Source organism: Crinia signifera, chromosome 5 (assembly GCF_055691185.1).
Source record: "Crinia signifera chromosome 5, ASM5569118v1, whole genome shotgun sequence".
Taxonomy (NCBI): Eukaryota; Metazoa; Chordata; class Amphibia; order Anura; family Myobatrachidae; genus Crinia; species Crinia signifera.
This window is the reverse complement of record NC_139221.1, coordinates 301,773,983-301,797,342: the sequence shown is the minus strand read 5'-3', so window position 1 is coordinate 301,797,342 and position 23,360 is coordinate 301,773,983. Positions and strand designations below refer to the sequence as shown.

The 23,360-nt window shown below is 45.2% G+C and overlaps 1 protein-coding gene across 1 annotated transcript in view; it reads right to left on the bottom strand.

Moving 5' to 3' along the window:
- Positions 1-461: 461 nt before the first annotated feature.
- Positions 462-23,360, bottom strand: part of ITGA8 (integrin subunit alpha 8) — a 188,007-nt gene continuing 165,108 nt past the window's right edge. The window contains exons 27-30 of the mRNA XM_083189390.1: positions 19,806-19,919; positions 16,300-16,401; positions 7,438-7,560; positions 462-3,704 (exon numbers count right to left, since the gene is read on the bottom strand). Of these exons, the coding sequence (XP_083045516.1) occupies positions 3,618-3,704; positions 7,438-7,560; positions 16,300-16,401; positions 19,806-19,919 (426 nt within the window). The 3' untranslated portion in view covers positions 462-3,617. The remainder of the gene's footprint in view (positions 3,705-7,437; positions 7,561-16,299; positions 16,402-19,805; positions 19,920-23,360) is intronic.

The following is a 23,360-nucleotide window of genomic DNA, read 5'->3' as shown; positions in this document are numbered from 1 at the left end:
TGAAAAGGATTGTTCTCATATAGTACCTCTGGGCTGTGTGCGTCTCATGGAGGATAGGGAGATGGAAATGAGACATTCACATCTGGCGTTTTACTAATGCAGAAAGGAAGACATGTATAATGCCGGCTCATATTCGCATATTTCATAGAGAGAGAGACGCAGGAGGAGGAAGGAGAGAGAGTCAAGAGTGAGCCTGAGACCAAGCCACACACAGTGCTGATGTTCTCATAGCAAAGTAATGGCGATCTTTGGCAGTGGCAAGCAGTGCATGCAACAATGGTCCATTCAGTGTAATGCGACTGTGGTTGGCATGCCAACACAATCGGCTGCATTCCTTTTGGCACAGTTGTGAGCTTGCACATTCTCACATACCTGTATGGATGTGGTTTTCTGACAGCCATCCCCCCGCTTTGATATATCCTTCAATAACAATACACCATACAAATAAAAATGACACGCACTTATTGTTGTATTTGCTGTTTTATTGTAATGGAAAATGGGTCGTTAGCACATTGCATAGGCTTTTACTATGGTTGTCAAGCATCTCCCAGGATTCCTGTCATCATAATGTGATTTGCACAAGTGCTGGTTGGCTTAAAAAAATAATACTGGAACGGAAAAGCGTTAAATGAACGCCATGTACATACACAATGTTCCCTCTAAGGTAAGCAATCTGGAGAGGGTGTGATACAGGTACCGTGCTAGGAAATATCCTGCCGATTGTGATGCAGCCTCTCAGGCTGGAGTCCCCATTATACTGAAATTTTAACTCATTCCTTTCCAGATTGCTTGGCTCAGAGGAAGCATCATGCCAACTACCACAAGCCGGTTAAACTCATCATGAAAAATAAAGACGTAGCTAGGCCTGTCATTGCTGCAATACGAACACACACACGCGCGCATGCATCGCAACAGCGACTAGGTGTGACTATTTGCAACCACAATAACACAATACACAGTCTTTGGACTGCTGCCACAAATATACGCAAGTGCCCGTGTACGGGTGCACCCCCGCTGTACACTAGTCGTCGTTGCATATAGTCACAGCTGAAATGAGCTCAGCTAAATGGGTTTACTCAATTTTGTTCCTGTGATTCTAACAGAACGTTCCAATATAAAAATAAGAAAAACAAGATTATGGAGACGGTTTTTGTTGTAACTAAACATGACTGGTGGCGGTTTCTGGCCAATACGTGTGTCTTTGGTAATATTACGATTGTGAGACTTTATAAAATACATACAAAGCTACAACGGTTATAATCATGGTTCCCTAGTTTGTCATTCATAAAAACTGCATCCGTATACTCATGTATCCACAAAATACACATATATAAAAGATAGACATAAGATGTCAGTGTAAACAAGGCTTTGGTTTGCTATTTATTGCACAGAACCGTTTCGTTGTTCCCTAAAGACATTTAGCTCAGCCCTTTCTGGTCCCAAGTATTAGTGTTCCCTTATTTCGGGACCCTAGTTTTCAGCATTCAGTTGTTCTGCGATTTCAAAATAGGAAGCTCCAAAATGTATTGCTTATGTGATAACTGTGGAGCCCAAATTCCCATCCTTAGGCCTCATAAAGGGTTCCGATCACAGGTGTGCTTGACTGGTGGCCTCACACAAGGTTACGCAACCTAAACTGATCCAACAAATCCCAGCATACAGTGCTCTAATAGCTAAAAAAAGGTTAGCAGCGTATGCAATAGTAGGACCCCCTTTGAGAAAGCTACCCGGTGTAGCGAAACGCGTCAGTTAAGCTGCTTTGACAACCACTGCTAAACAGAACTCAGGATTGTAGCCCGAACCAACCTCTTGGGACCCAAAACAGGGCCCCTTTGAGATTTGTAAAAACAGCCACTTAACCACCTCTGGACACTCACGTTATCGTGGAACAGGGATCACCATCATTTCAACTGCTCACTTCGATAAATCATCTCCGGTGGATACACGGTTAGGGCTATTTTACATGCTCCGGCTCCTGCCGGGTGGCGAAACCCCGCACGGCCAAGAAGCCGTGCTGCACTGAGAAGTTTACAATGGAGGGGATGGCCACAACCCGGCAGCCGTCCCTTCCAGTGGTGCGATCCGGCTGCACCTGGGCCGTGGCTGTCCCGTGTGAATGGACACAATCATGTCCATTATTAACTACTGTGTGCGGCATGGCTTTTGGCCGTGTGGGGTTTCGCTGCCTGGCAGGTGCCGGAGCGTGTGAAATAGCCATTATTATATCTGTTTAATGCTGACCACACGGAGACAAGCCGACATTGCCTTATTTCATCCAGGGTGGTAACTATCCACTACTTACTACTTATAAATAAACGTACTACTACTACTACTACTTCTACTACTTACTCTTTCATCATTATTAAGGGGTATCTATAGGAAAGGACTCTCCGGGACAGTATACTCAATCATTTGTGAGTGTTCTTTTCATTCTTTTTTATTACTTTTTATTCAATGTTTGTTAGTTGATTTAATTAAGATTTATTGTGAAAGACCATCCAAACTATACAATTTTATATTCAATTTATTTTCCTACCATTGCATGCGCTGCTAACCTTTTTTCTGTTAACTTATATATCCACGGGGCTGACTATCCCAGTTTCGAGCGGCTGCAGGAGATCCAACTCATTTTAGTGCCCCCAGTTCTGGCCCCTCTTCAGGGCCAGTCCAAATCCAATCAGTACTCTTATAGCCTTTGGTTGACAGGACATGCTGGCCTTTCTAGTAGTGGAACACTGTTTAGGTGACAACTGGAGTGCAGGTAGAGGTACTTAATAGGACACAACGAATGAAATTCTATCAAGTTCAAGGAGACTCTAGTCTCTAGTCTAGTGTATGGTCTATTGCTAAGTTCTCTGTCTACTCAATATTCCATTCCGAAAAAGTCCTTGGACATTTTTGGTTACAAACATTAAAGACCTCTGCTTGCAGGTGGAGTCAGCGTTGGTCACCACAGCAAAGGGTAACATCTCCTTTATGTGCATCATTGATGTTCTTAGATCATTGATAGGCTTCAGTCCTCAATATGGCTGCCTCCGCTGTGACTTGGTGACACCTCATCGGCTTATACGTAACATGACCCATTCCACATTTATACTACAGATTTGTGTTTCGTTTTTGAAGGCTAGAAATTTTGGAAGAAATAGGAATTGTGCTTCATTAAAAAGAAAAAAAATGATCCATTATTTAAAATTCACTTTTCACGGGCGAAGCCAAAAATGTGCTACTTCCCCGTGATCCATTGGTGTCCTGTTCCTTCAAGTGATTGTACCCAAATCCGTCATAGAACAGTAGTAGTTTCAGATCTGGTCATAGACACATACAAGCCCGGTTGTACAGTAATACAGGCACAGCCTCAGTTCTTCATAAATCTCAGTATAAACCACTAGTCTCTGCGGTGCGCATCGTGCTTGTTCCAACACATCTGCCTAGATCCCGGAAGGATTCAAGTTAAACTCTTTTTGTGGTGTTGAGGAACAAGACAAGATCTACAAAGCGCTTCCGGAGTGGTTGAGTTCAGCTGAGACACAATGCACCGGCCGATGCGGCGATGCACGTACATTCAATTTTTGGAGAAGAATAACTGTCCATATTGCAGTCTTGAAGTATTTGGTGTTTCAGGCATCAGAAGTCTTGTTTGTTAATTTTTCTGTGTCATCGGTTAAATCATCCTGCGGCGGTCTCTCCCGGTCAAAGAAGCCACACTATAAAAACAAGAAAATAAAGAAACAAGGATGAATACTTCACATACCCTGTTTAGGGGTCTATATGACGGACAGCTCTGTTACAAGGGAAAGAAAAGTAGAGTTTCCGAAAGACGTTTCAGAGGTCAAAGTGCATTTAAGAACTGTACTTTTTTTGGTAGTTTTTCCATTATGGTGTAAAGAAGCAAAATACACTGTATTGACCCATTATAAGCAGAGCATGCACAGACGCTAACCCAATTCATTTCTCCAGATTAATCGCAAAGGCGCTTTTCGACAGGGTAACAGAATTGCCCCTTCAGAATCTATCCAGCACATTTAACACGTAATAGGAAATCAGAGTGAAGTTGGTATTATTTGTTTGTACATGCAACTTATTCAATTTATTTTCCTGGCATCAAGATCAAACACTTATTTTGGTTGCCCTTAGAGACGACATAGGTGACCTTTGCTCTGCATATTGGATACAGTTGTAACCTCAGAGAAGCTTTGTGCCATATCCAAGGGCAATACAAAGTAACTTCCTAAATTATATAGATGGTTTGATCAATAGCTAAAAGCAAAAATAAAAAAACATACTCAGTAGAGTAAGAAAGTCATACAATACATGTAAGCCATATTAATCTAAAACCAGGGTTGCCTACCCTCCCGGAATGGCCGGGAGGCTCCCGAAAACTGGGTCCCCCACCCGGCCCCCTGGAAAGGTGGGCAACCCTCCCGGATACCGGCGTCACCCCCCCAATCTCCCTGGCCAATTTGCGGCATTTCGGGGGAGGGGGCAGGGCTAAATATGAAAATTGCATCATTTAGCACCACCCCTTCCTCAAAATCGGCGAATTGCAGCATTTGCAGTACTGGGGGCGGGGCTTTATCACATCTACATCAGGCTCCCCCCCTGCTGACAGTCTCCTCTCAAGGCTTCTCCCGGAGAGGAGACTTTAAAAGTAGGCAACTTGGTTTAAAACTCCTTTAAAAAATCATTCTGATTTTTACAGGGAGCCACAAACATTCAGCTAAACTAGAAGCAATTTGCAAGTGACACTACACAAGCAGAACCACATGACCTAGATCACAAGAAATCAAATTGCAATACAACTAATATTTACAAACACTTTAAGAAATATTTAAGAAAATGAAGGGAGTACAGAATTTAGTTTAATAGAAAGTTGGAATGCTTTCATTTTCATTCCCACTGAATTGTATGGGATGCGGTCATATAGTCTACAGCATGATGGTCAACAGTCATTAGGTCGACACCATCAGGTCGACATGAGAAAAGGTCGACATGGTTCTAGCTCGAAAGGTCTTTAGTTCGACAGTGTCTAGATCGACAGTCAAAAGGTTGACATTGGGGTTTTTCACTGTTTTTTGTCCCGACATGTGCCGACAGGCGGTATTTCATGCCCTACCATCCACTAAGGCGTGGTGGAGAACAAAATAGTGCGCCGAGCGTAGCGAGGCACCGTTCCCGACGCATTGCGAGGGGATGCGGTGCACTTTAAACTGTGTCCATGTTGACTGTGTGACTTTCAGGTAAAAAAACTGTGAAAAACCCCATTTCGACCTTTTGACTGTCAGCCTAGACATTGTCGAACTAATGACCTGTTGAACTAATGACTTTTCGACCTATACCCATGTCAACCTTTTCCCATGTCGACCTAATTACTGTCGACCATCATGCTGTAGACCACATGATCCCTACCCTATTGTATTACCCTGGTCATGGACAGTTTAGCAGTAACACTCACTGTTCAACTCGCCTGAGTCAATTTCCAGAAATATAGTAAAGTTGTATAGATATGGAAGAATCTATGTATGGAAAGGTATTGATACATTTCCAGACATACTTGTGATAATCTGCCTTCAAATGATTCCCCAGCAGTTATGGAACACTTTACAGAGATGGATATTAACTGTTCAATCTCTCAAAAATGTTCAATCTCTCAAAAAATTCACATAATATAAAAACAACTAAACAAAACAAAACAAAAAAACTATAGAGAAATCAAAAAAAGAATCATAGGCAACAAATGACTATATCATAGAAATATACAAATACATTTATAAACACACTGTTCCCGGCTACCTGTTTTTGTAATAATAAGAAATGGCTGAAGGTCTGAACTTTCATCCCCCCTCCCCAATGTTGATAGATTTAACAGGTTTTCACCCCAGACTGTTGTGCTCCTGTAATCTTGTAAACTCATTATACAAAAGGAACTTTCCTAAAGAAATATGCATTTGCGTGATCCCTGGATACCTGTATACTATACAGTGTTATTATTTCAAGTAAAAATAACACATTTTACTATGAAATGCTGTGAGGGACGACTGCTATTTTATGGGTGTAGTGTAGGAATAATAGAAACCTAATTTTGGCAGATACTTGTTTGAAGCTGGAACCTGACTGAAGATAGATTTAGTGGGTGCTGGGGAATTCAAATATTGTGTAAAAAGGACAAAGCTCTGTCAAAAACTGTTTTCCCCCAGAAAAAGCTTACCCCCCTATTTTGGACATCTCATCGTCTTCCAGATAGTTATTTATATAGAAACGTCACCAGGCTCGCAGTCTGATTTAGTTTACAGTAGATTGTCCTATATTTTACTCATTAAGTCTGATTCCGTGGAGGAGGAATGTGTGAGGAGTTGGACCAAGAAGAAGCCACATTCAGAGACTTGTCCTCTGCTCTTGAGGAGGGGAGGATGTGAGGGGAGGTGGGACAATAAGAAGCCACATTCAGGGACTGGTTCTTGGATTCTGTGGAACGGGAATGTGTGGGGAGGTGGGCCAAAAAGAAGCCACATTCAGAGACTGGTTCTCTGATTCCGTGGAGGGGGAATGTGTGGGGAGGTAGGACAAAAAAAAGCCACATTCAGAGACTTGTCCTCTGATTCTGAGGAGGGGGAATGTGAGGGGAGGTGTACCAAAAAGAAGCCACATTAAGAGATTAGTTCTCTGATAGAACAGTTAGAGATATAGAACCAGTAGATTAGTAATAATTGGTGGTAAGGCAGCTCTAATGGCTGTCCATTGTGAGAGCAATCATTGACTTGGCTTTCTGAAATATATGAGATTATGAAATTAGTTTCCTGTGGCATTTATTATCAAACTGTTGTAATCTCATACAATATGTATTAAACTAAATGAATATTTAATCATAATTTTGTTTCGTTTTCTCTACAAAACTAGGTAATTGTTTTCATAGTTTCCTTAATATTTTATCACTTTCCTTCCTGCCCCAAATGTACAATAAAGTAATAGTGTTGGCGACACAGATTGGTAAATACCCTCTGGGTATTAACATTCCAAGAGTGCACCAACCCCCCAACCCTTACTACAGGCCTTAGTCCTAGCCCCCAATCTATATCGCCAATCTTCTCCTCCAGTCCTTGCTCCCAGTTCTCAATGTAGAATTCCAATCTTAACTCCAACCCCAAAATGTAGCCCTGATAGTACGGTGTAGATTTAGTAAGAAGCGGCTTGTGAAAGCCGATGATCATTGACGTCTTTGACCGATACTGTAGTTTTGAATTGGCAAATCCTCTGATAAACCTGGTGTTTACAAACTGCTCCTTGGTAAATCTACCCTATAAAGTCAGCAGATCCAGAAAAGTGTTTCCAAATGTCCAAGTTCTAATGACGCTGGGCGTAAATGAATTATGGCCAAATGGTGGTGGACAAAAGGATCTGCTTCCACCATGTAAGATACTAGTCCTATATTGATGCTCTTACCTTCCACATTACAAGAGTCAGTATAGCTAGGACCAATAACCCAAGCAGTATGGCTAGGATGATGACCCAGAGCGGAATGAAGAAGGGAACGTTCGGAGTAGCCCAGATCACTGATGTCTTTATCTGGAAGAAACCACAAAAGAACAAAATATATGAGATGTCAAAATGTCAGCGTCCACAAATCACATCTCTCAGAGTCTGTTTCCACTCTCCTACACTTACTGTAACTTAAACAGGAAAATCGGGGGAGTGGAGGGTTTCTGTAAAGATCTTCTAGAACACGATTCTTAACCGACTATTCTGCTACAATCTGTCATCTATACAAGGGCTTGGAAGAGGCTGAGAAACCCCAAACACGCATACTGTACTTATGTATTTTGATAAATGGCTAAAAACCTCCCTAATGCTCGCAGAACAAGAATCCTTAAGCTTATGTTCCGCTCTCTGGGAAATCATAAATCTTTCATATCTGATGGCTGTAAGGTTAAGCATACATTTTAGTGCACTTCAATGAAAAATAAATTTACATTACCACAATGGCTGAAATTGTCAGAACAAACAATGGCTATAAAGTATAAGATGTAGTTTAGTTCCCTTGGCGCCGGCAGCAATAAAGGATATAGATGGCTCATTGTTATTATACTCCTGTCTTTGTATAAATACACTTTGTGCTGACGTATAACGGTGTTTAGAGGGGAGGTACTAGGTCATTTCCTAGTGTCATCTTCTGAAGACATCACATTGTCACCGTGACATGCAGTTTCACCCGCAGATAATGTAGAGAGTAAGGATATGGGGCTGAAGCGTATGGAAACATGGGCGAGTCATGAGCACCTGAAGGAACGTAACTGGGCTGTGACAAGGCGTATGTGAGGTCATGTCAACCAGGGTATGTGTGTATACCAAGTGCCTCATGTTCATTGGTGAATGCCTGGAGAAATCCACCAGAGTGCAGAATTCTCTACTTGCTTTCTAGCCTGCAGCCAGACAGTGCATGGCTGACAGCATGATGATTGGTGGATGCCTGGAGCTAGCCACCAATCAGAGCACAACATTCTATACCTGCCTCCCAGTCTGCAGACAGACAGTGAATGGCTGACAGCATAATGATTGGTGGATGACTGGAGCTAGCCACCAATCAGAGCACAACATTCTCTACCTGCCTCCCAGTCTGCAGCCAGACAGTAAATGGCTGTCAGAATGCTGATTGGTGGATGAGTGGAGTTATCCACGAATCAGAGTGCTGACAGCGATTCCCTGTATGGAAGCAAATGGTTAGACAGGGCGGCACTGCAGGAGGGGCATGATATGATTTTTTATAATTGGTTCCCATGAAAGGGTAAGTAGGGGCCCCAATGCATTGCTTTACCCAGGGCCTGCAATGTTGTTAAGACGGCCCTAGTAAACACATGTACATTTAGGTTATTTTTTTATGTTCGGAGCCAGTTAACCTACCAGTGTATTTTCGGAGCATGGTAGGATACTGAAGCACCAGGAGTTAACCCACGCAAGCATGGGGAGAATATGCAAACTCCACACAATTAAGGCCATGGTGGGTGTAAATTGAAGCCCTGTCTGTGTATGGACAAGGTGATCCTTGTACATGGCGTGAGATATTAATGATGATAACTTTGGGGCAGCTGCCATAGAAACAACAGGGGACACTCAGTTCCGCTTGCACAAGCATGCATTAGTTGGACAGATACTCGGATTAGCGTAAAGCTGGCCATACATCTACAGATTTATTGTCCAATCTGGCTGGTTGGAACAAAAACCTGGTAATGGATGAAAGCAAATGACAGTTGAGCATTTGCTTTGAAATACTGGAAAACTGCCAAACTGTCATTCAGATATTGCCAGGTGTTTGTTCCAACCAGCCAGTACAGACAATCAGTCTGTAGATGTATGGCCAGCTTACGGTAGAAGGCGCACGTTGCCACTTTGTGGAGTGTGGATCAGCCCCCAGGTGTACAGATAGGACAGTACTGACTACAGGCTCAGTCATAGGCGTGCGCACAGGGGGTGCCAGGGGTGCACAGGCACCTCCTAATGACAGGCACCCCCGCACGATAGCAGCCAGGGCCGACCGCAGTTGAATAGTTGTTTTTTTTCGCGAGTGAAGCAGGGCCGGCTGCAGTGATAGACGTGTCAGAGCTGCAGCAGGCTGTACAGACTATATAGTGAGTGAGGACCCTGGCTGCCTGTAGGGGGAGCTGAAGTGCTCAGCAGCTCCTCTCAGGCATTACTGAGAAGCGCTGGCCGAGTGGCCGGGTGAGGACTGAGGAGGACTTCCGGGTGTTTGAAATGTTCTAGTGGACCAGGTATGCTGCTTATCGGGAGGTTCTGGAACAGGGGGTTTTATATTTTATGAGCAGCCTATGACTTTGTTTTAGAGGGGGAGGGGGAAGGTAGAGAACATTGTGATTATATTGTTTTTTAATGATGCTGGCTGCTTTTTATTGTTTTGTCAAAAAGGTGTTTGTGTGTGCATCAGCCTTTTGTATGTATACTGTGTGTGTGCATAGTGGGGCTGTGTATGTGGGTGTGTATGGGGGTGGGTGTGGGGAGGGGGGGGCTCTGTGTATACTAGAGTACATTGTGTGTGCATGCTGTGCCTGTATGTATACTGTGTGTGTGTGTATATGCATAGAGGGGCTGTGTGTATATATTGTATATTGTGTAATCATACATATATAAATAGCCACACTGACCCAGCACTCCAATCCAACACCAGACAATGCCTCGGTGACCGCTCACATGCACATGGGCATGAAATAGACAATGATGTCCCAGAGGGAGAGGGGGGAGTGGCACTCTGCAGGACTTTCAGGCAAGATAAGTATCACATAACCCAGGGGTTCCCAATCTTTTTCAAATCATGGCACCCTAGAGTATCCACGGGGTATCCACGGCACCCCTAGGCCCAATAAAATAAATATAAAATTAAGTAGATTGTGTTTAAATGTAAGTCTTAGGTTCAGTTATGTGGTAAAGGGCACACATTTTATGATTGGCAGCCACCAGCACTGGTTTTGTCCATAAATAATTGACCATAAATAATTTGAGTTGGTCCTGGTCCACCAACCCGTGGCACCCCTGCAAGTGTCCCGAGGCACCCCAGGGAGCCACGGCACACAGTTTGGGAACCACTGACATAACCAAAGCTGTGTATATGTATACTATGCGTGTGTGGAGGGGGGGCTCTGTATGTGTATACTATGTGTGTGCGCGTGTTGGCTGAGTGTATGTATACTGTGTGTGTGTGTGTGTGTGTGTGTGTGCTGTGTGTATGTATCCTGTCATACTTGCTAACAGTGCCAGAATGGATGGGAAGAGTAGTATGCTTTGTTGAAAACATGTTATGATGTTATTTCAGTATTAAAATGTGTGTGTGTGTGTGTATGAACAGAACCCCCTCCCGAGAATCCTACATTTGCTCTTGGGTACTAGGGGTACAAGTGTCCCGGGCCCTGCCACTCTGAAGAGAAGGGAGGGCACGGGCTGCTGTACCTGAAACACCGCCTGTCGCAGCCACCTTCCCTTTTGAGCCGCTGGCCGGATGCTGCCTGCCGCTGACAAGTAAAGTAGCTTCAGTGTGCGGCGTGCAGCATCCGGCCAGCGGCTCAAAAGGGAAGGAGGCTGCGGCTCCGGTGGGCTTCTGACAAGAAGAGCGCCCAGCGCTACCCGGAAGTGTGGATTCCGGGAGCGCTGGCGTGCAGTGCGCATCCCCAGCAATGAGCATGAAACTTCCTCTGTCAATGAGGATTTAACCACCCCCTTCCCAGGGAGCATGAAACCCATGGTAAGGAGCATGTGACTCTTGGCAATTAGCATTTCACACCCCTTCCCCAACATGGCATAATCTGAGGCGTAATGTGAAATGGCCATCACGGTGTGAGGCATAGAGTGTAAGGTGCATCATGTTGTAAGGCGTAACATGTAATGGGCATCACAGTGTGAGGCACAACGTGTAATGAGAATTAAGGTGTTTGTCATAACATATAATGGGCATTATGGAATGTGGTATACTATGTAATGGCTGTGTTATGTGTATTATGCATTACGGTATAAAATTTTGGTGTGCGCATTTGGCGCGCACTGTCCCTATTGCCCCTATTTCACTAACATTTTTCAAGCCTTGTGTAATGGGCATTACGTTGTGTGGCATGTGTGATGGGCATTATTGTGCGTGGCATTATGGCTAATGGGAATTGCAGTGTGTTGCATTATGAGTAATAATAGTCGATGATGGACACGCCCAGTAGGCGGTGATGGACACGCCCCTCCAATAGTGCACCCCCTAAATAAATAGGCTGCGCAAACCTATGGGCTCAGTGTTGGGGTCTATGAGGACGAACACCATGGCAATTTACCATTATTTAGCTGTAGCTGCACTTGTTACATTCCAGGTCCTTCCCTAGCAGAGGCAGAAGTCACTAGCAGGGAATGTGCTGTGCAGATGGTGAGGGTCAGGCTCTCACTATAGGGTAATGTAATGTAGGAGGCAGGTGGAAAGATTTGGCTCAGTCTCTACAATGGCTCAAAGACAACATGTAAAGTATCATAAAACGGGAATGTTAAAGGAAGAGAGGAAGAACCTTCCCTGGGCGCCATACAGCCCCTGTCCTTCCTTACTGGAAGGAAGTCTAAGCTTCCTCTGGCGCAGTCACTCATAGACCCTGAGCCATGAATCTTCCCATTCACCATAACAGCATCTGCTTTCTGATGTTACTCCTGTGGCTACGGGAACACAAAGGTGGCTCCAAATTCTCTGATTTATAGTTCAGCATATTCCAGTTTTTCTCCTCCAATATTCACATTCCCAGATGTATCCTTGAGTGTGGAACAAGATGCTGACGTCCATCACTTGGACATGATTGATAGGTTGACATTGATTGTGAATGTCGACATGGTGTTTTTCGGGCATTGGTGTATCACAGATACGGCGGACCAGGGGCGGGCAGGACTCGGGTAGTGTAAGTGGACACACAAATGACATAATTAGGCATTGGCGCATCCCAAGGCAGGTATCTACATTCCTGCTGTCATCAATAGAACGATTTCTATATGAAACATAGAAACAAAGAATTTGATGGCAGATAAGAACCACTTGGTCCATCTAGTCTGCTCCTTTTGCAACTTGATACATGCAGATGGAGCCTTCTTCAGCTAGCCCTCTCTGGATAGCCATGGTGAGCCAAGGCCTATTGTTCTCAGCTGCAATACAGCACATAGAACAATACAGTAGGGGATTAGTATAGGATTAAGTCCGACAGCTCTGGCTCACTTAATCCTATTAAAGGGCTAGATGAGGATGGCTCTATTTGAAGGCTCTGATTCAGGTTGGCTTGGTAAACTGTGAACATCACAGTTTACTGTGCACCAGAGAAGCCTCCCGTCCCCCCCGCCCCCGAATTCCCCACCGAATTCCCTCTGTACCATATGTGGGGATGTGATTGCTAACCGCTAGCAGGAGAAATCTTTTGATGGTCGGAGCAGTCAGTGAAAACTGACTTTTATCTACAGGCTCCCTCCCCGCACCGAATGGACTGGCAGATGCAAAAACACTCACTTGTGCATGCGCAGACCCCGCTGAATTTGCCCCGTTTCCAAGAGTTAATGAATCAGGGCCTTCATTTCTTAGAAAAGCCAACTCAACCTCACTGTGCCCCTATAACAGAGGCACAAATGAATTAGTATAGAATAACCTGAGGCCACAGTGATCTCAGGATTATAAACGGGATTTGGAAAATATTTGTTTTCCTGTTTGAATACTGCAGGGGCCACATGTCACATACCCCAGCACCAATCTCGCTGAGTCTTCTCTTTTTCCCGTTCCCTTATGAGTGTCTGCACCACAGGTCACATAGTTGATCACAGATGCGAGCTACTGTAAACAGATGTCACTAATATTAATTGCTATGAGCTTTGTGTGTTCCAACAACTGCATGCTAAACCATTATTGCTGTTATTAAAAGGCGTCAGTTGCAGCACGCTTGTTCCCAGTGTAGTCTAGAACTGTATAATGGATGGAACAAACACAAATAGTGTTATAATGTATACATCGGTTCCACAGTGTAACTAAAAGCTGGGTACACACACACACACGCACACCAATGTTGAACAAAAGGGAACGGACATATCTAGATCAGTAATGGGGAACTCCAACTCCAGGTTTAATTATACCAACACAATAACACTACATATATATATATATATTCATATATATATATATATATATATATATATATATATATATATATAGTTACTATTTCCCTATAATGGCAAACAGCATTTCAGCTATACCTGTCTACTTTCAGGGTCTCCCCTCTGGGGGATCTTAGGGTAAATTTACTAAGGGGAGAGTTTTTAGAAGCGTGAGCTGTTTCCCCTAGCAACCAATCAGATTTTACTTCATTTATCTAGCACCTTCTAGAGCAGTGGTACTCAACCTTGGCCCCAGGACCCCCCCCCCAACAGTGCATGTTTTCCAGGTCTTCTCACAGAATCACAGGTGACATAATTAGCTCCACCTGTTGGTCTTTTAAAATGTGTCAGTTAATAATGAGTGCACCTGTGCACCTGCCAGTTGACATGGAAAACGTGCACTGTTGGGGGTCCTGAGATTCGCGGTTGAGAACCACTGTTCTAGAGGATAATAGCTAGAATCCAATCTCACACTTCTAAAAACTCTCTCTTTAGTAAATGTATTCCTTTGTGGGTATTCAATCCAGGATTCAGGAGACGTAACATCCCGAGAGTCGGAATATCAGATCGTTTTGATGAATAGGTGAATGTCGATATTTCCGCTGTCAGGAAATATCGGCACAGATTGAATATTATTCCCTTAATAGAGTCAAGTGGCAAGTGAAAGGGCTGATGAGCATTGTGGTGTAACTGGGCTCCGAAACCTCCTAAGCCCTGCTTAGCTCTGTTATGGTCAGTCCGCTCCTTACAGCAGCTTCTCACCCAACTGTTCGTTTCACGCTCATGTTACTGTAACTAGACACAAATGACCAGTTTTACTACATTGCTTCCCAGTGTGCTCCAGGAAAATGGTAATTGCTCCACTTACACCTAGGAGCCCAGGTCAGGTGTGAGATCGCATCTGACACAGCTCTGTGACCTCCGGCAAACACCATGGGTGACATTCTATGGGATGAGATTTTTTCGCACTTTCAAAATCGCCCATTATCGCACTTTTTTAATATCACATTTTTGCTGCGAATTCGCATATTTAATGAGGTGCGAATTCTGGAATGAAAAGTGCGATTAGGTGCGATAATGTGCGAATTTTAGGCATGAAAATGTGCAAATTTTAGGCATAAAAATGTGCGAATTTAAGGAAATGTGCGATTTTTTGTTCATAAAAAAAAAAAAATTGGCGTGGGGTCCCCCCTCCTGAGCATAACCAGCCCCGGGCTCATTGAGCCGGGGCTGGTTCCAAAAATACGGGGGACAAAAAGCATAGGGGTCCCCCGTATTTCTGAAACCAGCCCCGGACTCTTGGACCGGTCCTGGTTCCAAAAATACGGGGGACAAAAAATCTGGGGGTCCCCCGTATTTTGAAACCAGCACCGGGCTCCAACAGCCCTCGGTGTCATGCCACAGCCGGGGGACACTTTTTATATAACATAAACATGAGCACCGTGGCTGGTCAGCCGTGGACGGGGTACCTGGAGGAGTGGGGACCCCCCCATAAAGGGGTCCCCCCCCCCCAGGCTTCACCCATCCAGGGCTGAAGCCCGGGGCTGTCACCGGCGTCCCTGGCCAGTGGACGCCGGCCTGATGGGGTTAAATCTTCCATACATAACATTGCTTGATACAGGAGAACTACAAGTGCCAGAAGACCTCCCCCGCATGCTGGGACTTGGAGAACCACAAGTCCCAGAATGCGGGGCATTAATGGGCCCGTTGGGACTTGTATTCCACCTGTAAAAAGAATGTTTAAAAAAACACACACACAGAGAAGTAAAACTTTATTACACACACATTCACACACCTCACTTTTACAACCACATACTTACCGATCCAGGTCCAGCGCTGTCCTCTTCACAGCCGGCTCCCCCTGCACTGACAGCGGGGAGAACCGGCTCTCTCCGATGCCGCTAACAGCCTCTGTAGCGCTGTCCCAGCGCTACAGAGGCTGAGAGCGTCTTTGGCTTATGCGTCTCCATGGAGACGCATAGCTCAGCCAATCAGGGCTGAGCTATGCGTCTCCATGGAGACGCATCGGCCAATCACGCTCTCAGCCTCTGTAGCGCTGGGACAGCGCGACAGAAGCTGTTAGCTGCATCGGAGACAGGCGGTTGTCCCCGCTGTCAGTGCGGGGGGAGCCGGCTGTGAAGAGGACAGCGCTGGACCTGGATTGGTAAGTATGTGGTTGTAAAAGTGAGGTGTGTGAATGTGTGTGTAATAAAGTTTTACTTCTCTGTGTGTGTTTTTTTTAAACATTCTTTTTACAGGTGGACTACAAGTCCCAGCGGGCCCATTAATTCCCCGCATGCTGGGACTTGTGGTTCTCCAAGTCCCAGCATGCGGGGGAGGTCTGCTGGCACTTGTAGGAAAAAGTGCGAAAACGGCCGTTTTTGCGATAAAATTCGCCAAAGTCAGATTATCTCATCCCATAGAATGTCACCCCATATTTCTCAACAGAAGCCACAGCACAGAACATAGCGTACTGCAGTTGGATACGGCCACAGCTACTGAATAAGCAGTCATGCTTTGCTTGGATCTGCTCACCCATATAACAATTTGCTGTGGGGAGCTATGCATGTAACACTGCTGCAGCGCCTCATACTAACTGCTATTCCTGCTGTGGGGAGCTGTGCATGTAACATTGCTGCAGCACCTCATACTTACTGCTATTCCTGCTGCGGGAAGTTTTGCCGGCTGAACACCATACGGCATCTTCTTCACCTCAAATGACACATTGGCAATAAGCGAGTAATAGTCGTTGTTCCTCTGCAAACAAAAACATTCTATGTCATTATGCATGACATATACAAGTACAACGCTGTCAGCACATCAATGAGCCTCATTACAGCATGTCCTAGCCCCCCCCCCCCAGTAATAACAACAGTGCATGAACCCATGAAAATGGCTCCAACTCACAAAATGGCTGCCTCCACTGTTGCTAAGTGACAGACACCAGTTAACTTAGAACAGAATCTCAGGCAGTCTATGTTATGTTTGGATAATGTTACAGAATGATCTTTAATGTCTCTAGTGTTGTGTTACACTAATGCTGTGTACACACGGGGGCGATAGGGGCTATAATCGCTGGGAATATGGTCGCAGGCGACCATATTGCCAGTGATTGGGTGCGCGCTCCTGTTTTCTGCCCCATTGTAATCGCTGGTCGCATGAGCTTGCTCATGCAACCAGCTAATTACCTCTGCGGCTCCCTCAGCAGCGGTTCCTTTTCATCAGCGACCATCTCTGGTCGCTGATGAAAAGGAGACACTAAGCAATATATTGCTCAGTAATATATTGCAAGCAATATATTGCTAGCAATATATCTCCACCCGTGTGTACGCACCTTATGTCTTGGTTGAGCTCTTCTCCACAACAGCTCATATGGTATTTACTAAACCCCTCCATAGCTGATAGTGTACCTCCCCCATGGTGTGTCACTGAGTCCTGTGCTTTCATCCCAGCACTAGTGATCATGTTCTAAGGTTCTGTGGTGTCTGTGGTTTCCTTGTGAGGTTTTATCCTTGTGTAAACATGCACTGTTTATTTATATGGCAGAAGAACAATTTGAAGATGGAACAGACAAGGACATCACATGTTCTGTTGCTTTCCATCGTTTTAAGTGGCTGTTTCATCCCATATAATGACATTCCCAGACCAAAATATGCTGCACTCCACAGCACCTCCAGAATCCCCCTGGGCCCAGGGTCCGCAGCCAGGGAAAGTAGCACACTTCAAGGGATGGACAGGCTGTCAGTATGTGATAGATAACTGGCCTAGAGCCAGATAATAGAATAAAAGCAAGATTCGCTTTTCATCCTCTCCCCAGCCTTCGCCGTCCCTGCATAGAACACTCACTTCCAATATCACCTTAAGGTGTACCCAGCTGTACAATCTGCAGGATTATTATTATTGTAGCCTGGCAAGGGTACACCGTTTGAGAAAAGGCATCCAAAGGATGCTCCGTGCATGCACTCTGCAGTATACTTTCTGCTGTCATGTGCCTCTGTTGGCTAGAGAGGATGTCATAAGTCAATAAGGGAAGAGGGCCCAGCTTACAGTCTTCTGTTCTACTGCATTGGCTGCACATGCAAAGAAGAATGACTGAGAAAATGTCAAGATTCTTAATGCTATCCTATGTCCCTGCTGTTACTCTCTCTGGGCCGGATGTATTAACATACATCGCCGCCCCTCGCCACGCCCCCACCACGATGCCAGCGCATATGTACGAACATATGCGGCTGGCATCGCGGTGCGGTGACGGAGGCCCCCCCACGATGCCTGTGATGTGGTTTGCGGAGGATCTCTGTCACCTTCTGGGCTCTGCGGCGTCTCCTCCTCCCTCCTGCAGCCGGAAGGACATCCCCGGCTGTGACATACTGCTGGGGAAGGAGGAGCAGCACGGATGACGGGGAGGGGGGTGTGGATGGCGGGCAGCGATAGAAGGCCATAGGCTTCTATAGGGTATTGCCACCCAAAGGTGCGGGCAAATTTTGGTAAATTTGAGAATGCAGTAAAACGGGGGTTTTACCGCATTTTCGTTTTACTACATGCTGCCCTCTGTCCCTATGTCCATACTGTCACAATATTTCTGTCCCTATGTCTCTCCTGTGACTCTCTCTGCCCTTATGTCCCTACTGCCACTCTTTCTGCCTCTATGGCCCTGCTGTCACTCTCTCTGCCCATGAATTTTGGCTCATACTGTGTGGTGTAATGTGAATTTGTCTCATTCCGAGTGAATTTTGCATCATTATGAAACACACCGCGTTCCGTTATAATCAGACATTGCGTACAAACATGAATTAGGCACTATATGCAAAAGAGGAAACATTACACATTCTGCTAGCGTTCTACTTATATCACCAATGAAACACTACTTGGCGTTCTCATTAGCCACACCTCCATGTAACTACCGTTAGAGTCACAGCAGATAACTCACATTTGTCTGATAATGTACAATATTTGGTTATCATGTAGGTGACTGGTACTATTGCATGTAGATATGGTCAACAGCAACATAAATTTTTTTTATGAAAAAGGGGAACTTTGTTGCACATTGCAAAATGTATAACAAATTCGATGAAAAATATGATATGCTAAAGCAACAGGGAAAACAAACAAAAAAAGATTAAAATTACCCATTAGGTAATGTTATCTAATACAGAGTGTACTGTGCCTCTAACACGCTAAACACGAGCGCTCACTGCTGGGATCACATTTCTCATCATCCAACCCAAAGATGAATCATCTGATTAATATCCTTCACTTTGATTTTTATGCAGAAGCAGCTGTCCTGGCTCCTACACAATGCAAACAATCATTACTGTGTGTCATCACACTACCGCTGGTCCAAAAATAACTTCTCTACTGTCTACAATGAGACATGGGGCCGTCAGCTGGATGTTCTACTGGTTAACTATTAGCAGCGGTAGAATGGTGTCTAAGGATATATATATTAGGGGGCATACACATGGGGCGATTCTTCCCTATTTTCTAAGCGATCTGTCTAGATCGCTTAGATATTAAGCACACATCGCCCCGTGTGTAAGCCCCATATCAATGGCGATGCGCGGTCCCACACGACACCATTGTCTGCTCATATCTTCAGCACATGCAGTCAAGATCTAGATAGATCGTCTACATGTGCATAAAGAATAGTGAGTTAGCACAGATCTCCCCAACACATAGCTACATTATCAGTGTGGGGAGAAAGGTCTGTGGCATAATATGTACTGGGGTTTTCGGTGTGGCATAATGTGAACTAAGGACGACACTACACTTCAACATATTTGTGGTGCTGGCAATACAGGTTGAGTATCCCTTATCTGAAATGCTCGGGACAATGAGCACTTTGGATAAGTAATTATTCCAGTTTTGGAATTTTTTTCATACTTGCCTCGTCCTTCGGCGGCCATCGGATTCCTCTTCAGCAGCATCCACGGACCCAAGGATGCATTGTGCGTGTGTGCCGGTGACGTCATTGGCTGCCGCTGAAGAGGAACCTATGGTTTTCTGAATATTTAAGTTTTGGGATATTCGGGTAAGGGATACCCAACCTGTATATCATTTTGGCAGTTTCGTTGGTAAGAGCCCACACAACTTGGTTGCCCAGCACATAAAGATGTGTTATAACCAATGGATATGTTTCTGTATGTATCACATTTATTTCTTACCTTTAGGAATGTTTCGACCCATAACCTGGATCGGATCTTTATCACGGCCCGCTCCCCGCCGGCTAGATGCAAGACTTTGCAGGAGATTGTTAGACATTTCACTTTGGTGCAATTCTGACAAACAAAAAAACACAAAAACAAAAATGATTTAATTGTGACACTTTAGGGCCTCATTCAGCTTTCTTAGCACAGCAAAAAAAAATATATGAAAATCAGCAAAACAATGTTGGATTGCAGGTGGGGTATATGTAACATGTGCAAAGATTTAGATTTGGGTGGGGTGTGTTCAAATTGAAATCTAAATTGCAATGCAAAAATATAGCTGTTTCACAACTGTGGGTGACATGCAAAAGCTGGCAGTACTTACCCTGCACAGAAACAACATAAATGTATTAGACACCCTTGCATAGCAACATGGACACAAAATGACTTTGTTTGCTTTACTGTATCTGCCCCTTAGTACATGCTAAAGTTTATAGGCAAACAGCCATTGTAACGCTTTGAACCCATATAATGTAGAATAATGAATTTTTTTTTTTTTGAGTCAGTGACTGATTTTTCTATATTATAGACATGGAAATGTCCCTTCAACAATTTACAAACAAAAAAAAAATCTAGAATTTCTTATTGACAAACTTTGTTGAAGTTGTGTTACTATTTATATACCGTACCATCAGAAAGGTTTACAATTAGTTGTTGCAAATTAAAATCTTAAATTGTGAATATATCCCTTATACAAAATGCTGGGGACCACAAGTACTCACTGAACCTTGATAAAGATCTCAAGTAGATCGAAAAGTGTTGGCCAGCAGGTGGATGTGGTCACCAACTTTGTTTGTTTTTACAATATGGAGCAGCCCTAAGGATACCCACGCCACAACATATGCTTGCCCACTATCCCCACGCCAAAGGAACCTTGTGAGGTAGACGTTTATTCGTGCACTGGAAGCTGGTTCCACGGCTGCAGCGACAATGAGACTACCCCCACATGGTTCAGCTGTGGCAGATTGTATGCAGCACCTAAGCTGAGGATTCAGAGATGGGAGTAGAGGTATTTCAGAAAATTCACTTATCCCTGCCCCGCTCTCTTAATGTGAAGTGTCTGTTCGAGTTTATAGACTGACGTTGGGATTATAATCCTCTTTTTATTTTTTACTGAATATTGCAGCAAATCGATTTTATGGAAATTGCTGTATATCAGTGTTGCCGACTTTTAAATGCTCCTCTCCGGGAAAAGCCCGGAGAGGAGACTTTCCTTACCCGATCGGGGGGCGGGGCTTGAGAAATGGAGAGAAATTACTGATCTCCATGGAGGGGGCGGGGCTAAAATGACACTACTGTGCCATTTTAGCTCCGCCCCCTCCTCTGAGACCCGCGGATTGCGGCATGTAATTCTGAGGGCTCAGGGGGGTCCCCCAGATTCCGGGAGGGTTGCCCACCCTTCCGGGGGGCCGGGAGGGGGACCCGATTTTTGGGAGACTCCCAGGAATTCCAGGAGGGTCGGCAAACCTGCTGTATATGGATGAATAAAGTGTTTGCGCATTTTTATCTATAAGAAAAGGACTTTCATTTGAAATCCACCCGAGCGCCTATTATTCTAGACTCCTAATACTTTTTCTGTATCACTATATTTTTGGCTGGCTGATTGAACCAGTAAGGCAGTTCTGGAGCCTGGCTGCTGGGAGGGGCGCTTTTGAAAAAATCACACACCATTCCTTTTAATCCTACGTATTACTGGTGCCTGTCTTTGTGTTTCCCTCATATGTTCTTATAGATCAGAGATGGGCAATAAGTGGCCCTCCAGCTGTTGATGAACTACACATCCCAGCATGCCTTGTCTTAGTTTTGCAATTTGGTCATGCTGAAACTGATGCAAGGCATGCTGGGATGTGTAGTTCATGGAGGGCCGCATATTGCCCACCCCTGCTAAAGATTGTAAGCTTGCAGCAGGGCCCTCCAACCTTTATGTCTGTCTGTTTTACCCAGTTTGTTCTTTCAGTGTTGTCATCAGTTGTAAAGCGCAACGGAATCTGCTGCGCTATATAAGTAACTAGATTTAAAAAAAATATGAGGGAAATATATCAAACTTTCAAGTAGAGAAGTTGTCTATAGCAACCAATTGGATTCTGGATAGCTTTTACCAAGTCAATTGTATAAAATAATAGGTACTCTTTACCTAGAAGGGCGCCCGTCGCGGTCATCGCGGGTACATTTATGTCTGGCCGCGACGCGACCGACGCGATGCCCGCGATTTCCCATTGAAACCCATGTTAAACATGGAAATCGTGTCGGTCGCGTCGCGGCCGGCCATAAATGTACCCGCGATGCCCGCGACGCGATGCTCCCGATTTCCCATAGGAATCAATGTTAAAAGGCGCGATGGACCCGATTTTACTGTTAAATGGCTCAATGGACCCGATTTGGCCATAGGAATCAATGTTAAATGGGCCACAGAGCCCATTAACCCTTAAATGTCCCCCCAAATTTTTAACGCCACCCCACGATCCACGCCAACCCGAAGCGTGGCGAGCGCAGCGAGCCCGCGAGGGGCGGCGGTACGCGTCCTCCGACCTTTTCATGCCCTACTATCCACTAGGGCGTGGAGTGAGAATATAATAGTGTGGCGAGCGCAGCGAGCCACCGAGCCCGAAGCGTGGCGAGCGCAGCGAGCCCCGCGAGGGGACGCGGATACCTTCACAGTTATACGCGTCCCCTCGCGGGCTTCACAGGTGTCCGTGTCGACGCCGACACCTGTGAAGCCCGCGAGGGGACGCGTCTACCTGTGAAGGTATCCGCGTCCCCTCGCGGGGCTCGCTGCGCTCGCCACGCTTCGGGCTCGGTGGCTCGCTGCGCTCGCCACACTATTCTATTCTCACTCCACGCCCTAGTGGATAGTAGGGCATGAAAAGGTCGGAGGACGCGTACCGCCGCCCCTCGCGGGCTCGCTGCGCTCGCCACGCTTCGGGTTGGCGTGGATCGTGGGGTGGCGTTAAAAATTGGGGGGGACATTTAAGGGTTAATTGTGCCTATTTGGGCTCTGTGGCCCATTTAACATTGATTCCTATGGCCAAATCGGGTCCATTGAGGCATTTAACAGTAAAATCGCGGTCAATCAGCCTTTTTAACATTGTTCCCTATGGGAAAATCGCGGTAATCGCGGGCATCGCGGGCATCCCGATTTACCCGCGATGACCGCGATTTTTACCCCCGACGCCCGCGATTTCAATCGCTGGCGCCCTTCTAGGTAAAGAGTACCAAATAATATATACTGTAGAAGCTGATTACTACAAGTATGACTTAACGTGGTCCTGGAGAGGGAGTGGAACTCATTTCCCCAGCCACCTACTCCCCCCTACACCTTCCCCGCATTAGGCAGAGCCACATCCAGTGCTAGAAATTTCTGAAACCCCCCTACAAATCATAGGTTTGTGACCTATCTCCTGTACTTTATAAAGGGACAGTGGTCTCAAAAGTAAGGGGCGTGGTCACACAACAGTGTGCCCATTTCAAATGATGCCACCCACAGTAGCACAATCTTATTTACATTACACTACA